This window comes from Musa acuminata, chromosome BXJ3-6 (genome assembly GCF_036884655.1).
Source record: "Musa acuminata AAA Group cultivar baxijiao chromosome BXJ3-6, Cavendish_Baxijiao_AAA, whole genome shotgun sequence".
In the NCBI taxonomy this organism is placed as follows: Eukaryota; Viridiplantae; Streptophyta; class Magnoliopsida; order Zingiberales; family Musaceae; genus Musa; species Musa acuminata.
The window spans coordinates 19,500,001-19,509,665 of NC_088354.1; the positions used below are offsets into that span (position 1 = coordinate 19,500,001).

Here is a 9,665-nt window from a genome sequence, read left to right on the forward strand (position 1 = left end):
CTATATAATGGTTGGCGCTTCCCCTCGTTGCTGTTTGCACTGTGCCCCCCCATATGGCTTCTGCCGCTGTCTCCACGCAGAACCCTCCCCCGATCTTGCAGAGAATAAGCTCGTCCTGGTCTCGGCCTGGGATGTCCGGCGTCGCCCCACCGAGGCTGCCATCGGCCGCCCCCACGCTTCGGTCGCGGCCGGCCAGGTTGCCGGAGGTGAAAGGTTGCCTTGCCGGCATGTGGAGGAAGATTCAGGGAGCCGACGACTGGAGTGACCTGGTGGAGCCGCTGCACCCGCTCCTGCGCGAGGAGGTGGTGCGGTACGGGGAGCTGGTCGCGGCTTGCTACAAGGCGTTTGACCTCGACCCGAGGTCGAAGAGGTACCTCAACTGCAAGTACGGGAGGAGCCGCCTGCTGCAGGAGGTCGGGTTGGCCTCCTGCGGCTACGAGATCACCAAGTACATCTACGCGACGCCGGACATCATCATCCCCACGCAGAGCGGCGCGTGCTGCGGCCGGTGGATCGGGTACGTGGCGGTGTCGTCGGACGAGGAGGCGAAGAGGCTCGGGCGGCGGGACGTACTGGTGAGCTTCCGGGGTACCGTGACCGGCGCCGAGTGGATCGCAAACCTGATGAGCTCGCTGACGCCGGCCAACCTCGACCCTCACGATCCCCGACGAGACGTCAAGGTCGAATCCGGCTTCCTCAGCCTCTACACCTCCGACGACAGCACCTGTAGGTTCAGCCAAGGTAGCTGCCGGGAGCAGTTGCTCAGCGAAGTGGCTCGGCTCATCAACAAGCACAAGGAGGAGGACGAGGAGATGAGCATCACATTGGCCGGACACAGCATGGGGAGCGCCCTCGCCCTCCTCTTCGGCTACGACCTGGCTGAGCTCGGCCTGAACCGATTCCGGCTGCAGCGAGAGGTTCCGATCACGGTGTACTCCTTCGGAGGGCCGAGGGTCGGCAACACCGGCTTCAAGGCGAGGTGCGAGGAGCTCGGGGTGAAGGTGCTGCGGGTGGTGAACGTCCATGATCCGGTCACCAAGCTGCCCGGGCTGTTCTTGAACGAGAACCTGAGGGCCTTGGCGGCGGGCTGCGACCTGCCATGGAGCTGCTCGTGTTACGCTCATGTGGGAGTCGAGCTCGCCCTCGACTTCTTCGAGGTGCAGAACCCTGCGTGCGTTCATGACTTGGAGACCTACATAGGGTTACTGAAACGCCCCAAGCTGGTGCAAATCCACAAGGAGGGGGAGGATCTGCTGGCCAAGGCAAGGACGTTCGTCAGCAGGAAGAAGCCTCAGCCATGGCCATGGCAAGATGTGGCAAGGCAAGTGGGTCATTTGGTGCAATCTCTGAGTCTGATCTGAGATCAAGGGCTACATCAGTCCCCCCATTATTTTTGTGTTCAGAGGAGGGTTATTATCTGCAGCATATTTGCAGGCAATTATTTTTTGTAATCGACATCTCTAGACACACACTGTACATCATCAAACTTGTAATCTCTATGATCATGTGACAAGCTACTCGATGTAGGAAGATAATTCTTTTTGAGTTGTCTCGAAGCTTTAGAATTATAGTTTGCTTGTGTTGGTTGTATATAGTATTCCATGTAATAATGATCCTAAATAAACAGGTTTTATCGCATGTGAGAATAATTTGGCCAATTGAGAACAAGAGTTATGACTTTTGTACTTCAAGTGTACTCTTCCGATATCGACAAACATAATGACAGCTTTATCTGTTATTGATGTGAATAATGAGTTTCTTCCCATTGTCACATTATATAGGGTGAAGGAAAGGAGGATTCTTTAGACATTAACATTCGAGACACTCTGTTTCGTACCACACATCCTTGACGGTGAAAGATATTTAGCAAACAATCCCTGTTGAAATTGCTGTGGTTCTTCTCGAGGAAAGTAAGTCGATTTTTAGCTTTCGTTTCAACTGGTTAAATGAATGATGTTGTATATGTTCTTCACCAACATCTTAAGTTGTGTTCTTAGTTCATTGGTTTGGTGAATGCTGCTTCTTCTACAGTACATATTACGTGACCTTGGAAAGGTGAGCTTCAGTAATATCATGATACGATGATGTTGTCACAGTAGCTTCTATCCAGAATCCATAACCGATCAAATCACTATTAGGTAATCAATCTACAGTCTTATCCCTGTAAGAGGAGAGGTTGTTTTCATGATTTCTTTGGCATCATACAAATCAAGAGTATGCATGCAGGAACATTCTTGATTTTCTTGACATCATATATATATATATATATATATATATATATATATATATATATATACACACACACACACACAAATAACTAATATATAGAAGAATAAGAAGCTAAATAACATGAAAGTTGTTCTTTGACGTGGACCAGTGTCTATCACAAAGTAAGTAGATTTGGAGATAAGATCTCTCAGAGTTCGATCCATGTAACGTAGCAGTGTCTATCTCTCTGTTCATGGAAGCAGCAGATTTGCATGTAACGCAGGGAGCTTTGAGCCATGACATGTACTTCACCCTTTTCATGCATGTGTCTAGCGTGCTTCCTTTTTCTTCCTTCTCCCCTTCTTCCTCCTCCTTTTTGTCCGAAGATGGAAATCTCTGTGTCACCTTGCTCTCAAGAAAACATTCAATGAATGGGTACCTGATTCTCTCAGCAGATTAGGCTGCAGCAGCAGCATCAGAATCCGAGATGACAGAAGCAGACGCAGCTGATGATTCATTAGGCTACTGCCACATCACACACCCACAGATCATCAGTCTATATCCATCCACATATCACCGATTGCGATTTGATTCTTGTAAACTACTTCAAGCTCAGCTTTTCAGCCCTTTCTGACATAAGCCATATGCAGATCATGTTGCTGACACTCCCTTCCTTCTTTCCCCTGATAGTTATAGTTGAGCATCATTCTTTTTCTTTCTTGCAGATAACCTAATCACTGAAACATCCATCCATGAAGCTTCATTCTCCGCAGCGAAAATATTGTTCCAACTCATCAGATAATGATGGCAGAGACGGACTGGGGTGAGATGATGACATAACAAGTGGGACTTCCACTTCCACTATGTTGAGAGGACCGCAACATGATGATCTCAGATTGTGGCAGGAGAAGCAAGCCAAGCCGCACTGCATATATTCCATACACACCACAACCTAACGTGCACATCAGCTTGTTGGAAACAATAAACTTTGATTAGGAATCTAATCACAAGTTTTCTTTAATTAATTAACAATTGATCAAGAATTTTGTGGGACTGAGAGGAAGTATTAACAAGAGATGAAAGTGAAAGTGATACATAAACATATTTAGTTTTCATATTCTTTTAATGCTCCCTATTATTTCTTACTTTCTTTCCTACCACCATAAAAGCAACGCAGCTTCAACCAAAACTGTATCCCACTTAATTTTGTTAACCAAAAGGCAGTGTTACTCTCAAATATAAATCAAATACTCATGGAATTTTCTTCAAGAATGTAAGACTTACTATCATCTTTTCTAATAATTGTAATGCATACAATGAATTTTCTCGAGTAACTTCAAAGAGATTAAAATGACTATTCCATCGCACCTCAGGAATCAATAAGTATTAGCAGGTCACATCGGAAATCACAAGAAGCTGTATACTACCAGAACAAGTGAAGAGTTAAAACATGGTAAAAGGAAGAAAAGAAACAGGAGATGATAACAAAAGGCCTGTACATCTTTCTATTAAGGGAGGCAAGGGGAAAATGCCACATTACCCTTGGGGAAAAGGTAAAGAGATTTGGACAAAGAAAGTAAAGAGAAATGCTGATGCAAATCTACAAGCTCAGTGACAGAGAACACTAGCATTGGTATATCGAAAAACTCTTGTTCTTCCATATCAAACTTAATGTCCGCCCAAATTTTTTTGATTTTGATTTATGAATCGTCTTGGACTCCATGGTCACCTGATGACCACCGTCACTCTCTACCTGTTGTGGTTGCTGCTTCAGGGGAGAAGGCTCTCGCTGGCGCTGTTCCCTGAACAGCCTCAACAACCTCTCTGCCTTCTCCTTGCCTTTAGTTGTCCCATTCACCGATATCGATACAAGTGACGGTATCACCCCCTCTTGCAGGACCATCTGACTGCATCGCTCGTCACTGCTGCACAGAATTAATAGGCAAGACACAGCCTGATCTTGTTCTGCAGGCTCACCAAAGTCTAAGACCCCCGCAAGACCACAAAAAATACCTGGGGTCAACACGATTTCTTTCCTTCCTGCCTGGCTTGATGCTAAGTTTATCAAGACGGCAAGGGCCTTCTCGGTCCACATTATGCCTTCAGTCACAGAAGGTGATCCAAGGAGAGGATGGAGACTGTTAATGATACCTGATGATACAAGGAAAGGGATGTTGGGCGGATGTGTGGAAAGGTTGTACAGGGTGTAGAGCGCATCGTACTTGCAGGAACTACCCTCGTTGTTGACAGCTTGTAGAACCTGGATCAGGAAAGGAACAGCTTTGCTTAAGCCAATAAGAGGCTTGGCCTCATTGAGACAGGAGAGGTTCAGGTAGAGGGCTGCTACACATTCGAACATTTCTGAATTTGAGATCATCTGTTCCAGCAATGGTAACAGTCCAGCAGCTATGAGCATTTCCTTGTTCCTAATACGATATGATATACTTTAAGTGCTTTACAATGATGAAGAGCCAAAATAGATGATCACAATGCATGAGTGGCATATTTGCAGTAACTGAGGTGACCGACCACCAAATAAAAGATCAGCTATTACACCAATAGTGAATCTCAAATGCAAACTAACATGTTTTTATAAAAAAATCCCAAATGCAAAGACCGCTAACTGCAAATGCCATCAATTATGGACACTAGAAGAAGGCAACCTAGCACAATTTCATGAATAAGTAGATGAATATAATAAAATAAAGTTTAGTACCTATTGTTGTTAACTGCAAGGTTGAAAAGGGCCATGGCACCAGCTTTTTGAGCCTTCCCATCACCACTGAAGAGAGCCATCCTTAAAAACTGAATAAGTGCCTCCACAAGCCCATTAGCTCCCAGAAAGATCCTTGCTTCTTCATCCTCTTTCAGCAGATACCTTATCTGCTCTACTACTCTACATTGTTTATGTGCACTTTTAACCTCATGGAGTGCTGACAGCAAGCTTCGATATCTTTCAAACTCATCTACTACATGTTCATTGTAGTAGTTACTTAAAGTTTCAACATCCGTCTCAGTGAGCTCCTCATGGCTGTGATTCTCTTCCAAAGGAGCAACCTTAACACATTTCAATTTGCAAGAGTTTGTACAACCAAAGGAACTAGAATCCATGGCTTCGCATTGTGAGAAAGCCAACCTCCAATAGTTGGCATCAAGGGACTCTGGTGGGCCGGTTGGAATGGGAAACCCATTCTGTTCGCACCAATTAGCAATCAGCCCTTTAACACAATAATTTGGAGTTAAGCACAGATGGGATAGCTGCTGCTGAGTTTTCGGACATGTACTGTGCCCATCATTAAACCATTTCTCAATGCAGAAACGTTCATAGGTCTGTCCAGATGAAATAATGACAGGATCAAACATGAGCTGCAAGGAGATGGGGCATATGAATTCTTCAGGAGGGATTGGCATATTCCCTGATTTTCTTCCATTTTGTTTGAAATTGAGAGAGCGTAGCTTAGATAGTTGTCTCTCAAACGTGTGACTGTTCCTATGTGGACTGGACACCTCTTCAAACCCTAGTATGGAAGAAGAGCGTGGAGTTGATCCCTGAGAATCAGTATCATCTGTGTACTCACTTCTGAAAAGCTTCGAATACTTTCTCATGAGATGATATAAGTAAGATACTATTGATTCCTTCCGTTTGTCATCCTGAGCACGAGCTCTTTCCATAAGTTTTTTGAGAGCTCTTCTTTCAGTCAGTGCTGCTCGGGAAGAAGTAATCCCCAGCCTTAGTGCAGCTTGGTGGAAAACTTCAAGCTCATCACTATCGCTCAAGTTATTATTAAATTTACTGTCTTTCTGAAGCAATGAGATTACTTCATCACCTGCCTGCTTCTCCAACTGATCCATTTCAAACACGATGTCCTCCATCACACCAACAATTTCAATAATCTGGTATGAGAAGAAAGAATACAATCGTTTAGCAAAACTAACTATAGTTGAGCAGAAAAAAGACAAAAGTGTAATTTTAGCACTTCTAGTTTTACATGTTTGGACCTCCCAGATGTTAACCTCTCATTCAAAATAAATGGGTGTTCTGATACTAAACCAGTGATATCATTATGTGTTTAATGATCTATTATAGGTAAATGGTCATGTAACAAGTAAAAGGTCATGATATCAGTGAAAGGATCAATTAAATACTTTGACAAAATTTGCTATTGCCTGAAATGCTTATGGATATAAACATGTAATCCTTTTGTTACAAGAAGATACAAGTCAACTGGAAAACCCCAATGTTCACCAGAAATATACATGTAATTGAAGTTCAGAAAACAGAATTAAAGGGATAGAAATAGAAGAATATTGAGTATTAAAAGAAAAACAAAAAAAGATATTTCAGGTGGTAATAATAGAGGGTGGAATGCTGCCTATAATAAAGCAGCTGATAATTATTAAAATATAATAAGGAAATAGAGGTGGTCTCAAGTTTTTAACTGAAAGTGGCCAGGTTTACAAACTGCCTCAACAAACTTGACTTTTTAGAACTTCTGGTGCAAACTGCTATATAAAGAGTCATACAAGATCAATCCAATTTCAGCGGCTTCCCTCTTTGGACAAAACTAAAATCAGGATTCTTTTATAAGTGGCTCGCGGCCCACTAGACATACAGTCTCTGAGTCAGACTGCAACCAAGTGAAGATTCTAAAGTCTAAACAATTACTTTGTTGGCCCTCACATGTAAACAACACATAGAAAGATATAAGCAATTTTAAGTATATAGATATTTTGATATAATTACATAACAATATTTTAACAATGAGATTGGCATAGCAAAGATGTGCAAGTAACTTTAAATGCATAATTGCATACCTGACAACTAATATGTTCTGGAACTATTTCTTCAACACGTCTAAGACTTTCTTGAAGGGCACATTTTGCCTTTCCAAACTTTATTAGAATCGAGTCTCCAGTTATTGCCTAAAGGTATAACACATACATTTTATAAATAATTTGTAACATAAAACATGTCACTGAAAAGTATATAGCATATCAAACTAATCTATGTTTAGATGGATAAAACGTACTAGTAACTATAGTGCTCCAGTCTATGCAAAGTACGCATCCACAAAATTTTATGCAAAGAATGCAAATCAGTTTCCATTTCCTTAAAAGCAGCTCTCTGGCAATAAGGCTAAATTTGAAGCAACTATTAGCAGAGAATGAACCAGGAAGAAGGAAGAGAAAAGAAAATTCGGTAATTAAAGCAAACTGAGGAGCATCTTGTAAAGTTCCAGAGCTCCAAATGTGTACAGATCGTTAAGTATGAAATTGAATAATCTCCGATTGTTAAACTAGCAATGATCTATTTAGTAAATTAAGGCTGTCAGAGCGTCTTGTGAAAACTGCTTCATTGATGACTACAAAAAAAATCAGGAATAAGTCAAAATGTTCATTACATTATTTGCCCATAGTCTACAGAAAAAGGTAGTAAAAATTGTACAAAACAAGAGATGTTCATGTCAATTCCATTTTGTCAAGGCCAAAAATGCAAAAAATAAAACCCACCAAGTAAAGCTTGCTACATTCTGAGCAATGCTGAAGTAGGCTTTTGGCTTTGTCAAGAGCAACGTGCAATGAGCATAGCGCCTGTATGCCAGACTTACTTCTGGGTCTTGCTGCTTCTATGAATGGAAAGATCTCCAACACCTTACCAACAAATGTATGTAGGACTCTAAACATTCCTCCATGGACCTGCTTATACACAGAAGAGGTCAATTAGTACTATACTCCGATAATCATGGGAAGAGAACAATTATGCAGATCACATCATTCGCAAAGCTATAATCATTTATGAGATATTAAATTCAATCACCAAGTTGATGTTGAGACATTCTTCAATTTCTTCACAGAAAGTTAATGAAATGCGGCCTAAATGAGTAACTCATCAATATTGCTTCGAAGATACTCTTGGTAGCACAGAGAACAATCATTACAAAAATGAAATAACTTCACTGAAATGTCTCGTCAGGGTGACATTGCAATAGAAATAATGAAACTTCTATTTCAAGAAACTGTAAAAAGAAATGTTTTTCGATCATGAGGAGGGTGGTTCTGTAGAACAACAACAAACAAGGAAAAATCAAGCAATCATGTTACAAACGTTTTCTCCGTTTCGTTTAAACTGATTCCAAAATCAAATCGGTTGAAAGCATTAATACCTTTGCATCACCAGCAATGAATAGATTCCCCTCAACCTCAGCCGCATCCATTATTTTCCCCCAACAGAGCTGAATCAAGTGACACGGAAATGAAAAAGTAACAGTAAGGATAACGATAAGCAAAACCAACAAAGCTCTGATGAACAAACAGCCCCCTCAAACACCATCCTCTTCCAAGAGAGAAAACAAAAGCCTTTCGTTCTTGTACAAAGAAGATAGATCCAGATCCAAACACAAAAAGAGCTTCTTTTTTTGTTTCAGTGGAAAAAACCCGTCAGACCACGAGGTCCCGCGTCTTCAATCCTTGAGAACCAAATAAATCACAAGGGAAACATCCATACTCGGAAACCCTCAAAGTTACAGGGGTCTCGCCAGCTTGTCGATTCAAGACTTACCGAAAGAACAGAGGCGAAACCAATCCAGAGCGCCGGAAGAGACGAGTCAGATGAAAGGAGGCATGACGCGAGGAGAAGATAGAGATCTCATAATCCTCAATCTCGGTTATCAGGGATAGGGATTTCAGCATTCGAGGCACGAATAACGTAAAAAAGAAAAAAAAGGGCGCTCCTTGCGAGGCGGCAGGGGAGCAAGAGCGGAAGGAGTGAGAAGAAAGCGAGAGAGATTCCATCCACTATTCCTCTCTCTCTTCTATATATAAATGCTAAACAATTAGTAGAATACATAATTGAAGATTAAACAACTAAATTAAAAAATCTCCCGTTTAAAACATACCATACCTTCGTTTCTATTAGATGCTTGGTGGGAACAGCACCCATAATTTCCAATAAAAAAGAAGGTATATTCGACGATCAATGCGCATAAGAGTACAAAAACTAATTGTTTTTGTAACGAGGGATATCTTGAAGAATACGTGGCTTCATCCACGCCGTCGATTGGGAGGCAAGTACGATCCTTGCCTGTCATCGCGTCGACTCGACATCCGCCAGCTGATTGGTTAGGCATCGGCTGATCGGACGGTTGCCATCGGCTCGCTCGGCTCATTTCAAATATCGAACCGTTGGTTGAGTTCAATCATTCATTGCCGCTCTATCTCCCCGTACTGCGCGGCTTGCCGACCTCCTTGTCGTTTCGAAGAGACATAAATACCCCTGTATGTCGCTGTAATAGCACAGTCGCCGAGTAGCATGACCGACAATTTTCGCTAAACAGTATGGATATTTACGAGATACTGCTCCTGTGTCACCACCCATCGGTACGGAGCCCCGGAGATTGCGCTGTCGGCTATGATCAGTTACTCCGAACTGTTTGATCTGACGCGTGGCGACCTCTGCG

General features: G+C 42.5%; 2 protein-coding genes across 4 annotated transcripts; one reads left to right on the forward strand and one right to left on the reverse strand.

Annotated features, from left to right (window-relative positions):
- Nucleotides 1-53: 53 nt before the first annotated feature.
- Nucleotides 54-1,556, forward strand: LOC135641402 (galactolipase DONGLE, chloroplastic-like). Its single transcript, XM_065156760.1, has one exon. The coding sequence runs from the start codon at nucleotides 54-56 to the stop codon at nucleotides 1,359-1,361; it is 1,308 nt and encodes a 435-aa protein (XP_065012832.1). The 3' UTR covers nucleotides 1,362-1,556.
- Nucleotides 1,557-3,610: 2,054 nt separating this feature from the next.
- Nucleotides 3,611-8,996, reverse strand: LOC103988838 (U-box domain-containing protein 45-like). 3 transcript variants are annotated; one of them, XM_065153896.1, is made up of 7 exons: nucleotides 8,768-8,980; nucleotides 8,373-8,441; nucleotides 7,720-7,905; nucleotides 7,024-7,131; nucleotides 4,925-6,102; nucleotides 4,431-4,634; nucleotides 4,221-4,359 (listed from the first exon to the last, which is right to left on the reverse strand). In XM_065153896.1, the coding sequence occupies exons 2-7, from the start codon at nucleotides 8,421-8,423 to the stop codon at nucleotides 4,350-4,352; spliced, it is 1,737 nt and encodes a 578-aa protein (XP_065009968.1). In that variant the 5' UTR covers nucleotides 8,424-8,441; nucleotides 8,768-8,980; the 3' UTR covers nucleotides 4,221-4,349. The 3 variants fall into 3 exon arrangements, with proteins under 3 accessions (XP_009405766.2, XP_009405767.2, XP_065009968.1); XM_009407491.3 differs by having other exon boundaries at nucleotides 3,611-4,634; nucleotides 8,768-8,996; XM_009407492.3 differs by lacking the exons at nucleotides 7,720-7,905; nucleotides 8,373-8,441; nucleotides 8,768-8,980 and adding an exon at nucleotides 7,239-7,508 and having other exon boundaries at nucleotides 3,611-4,634.
- Between the last annotated feature and the right edge of the window lie 669 nt (nucleotides 8,997-9,665).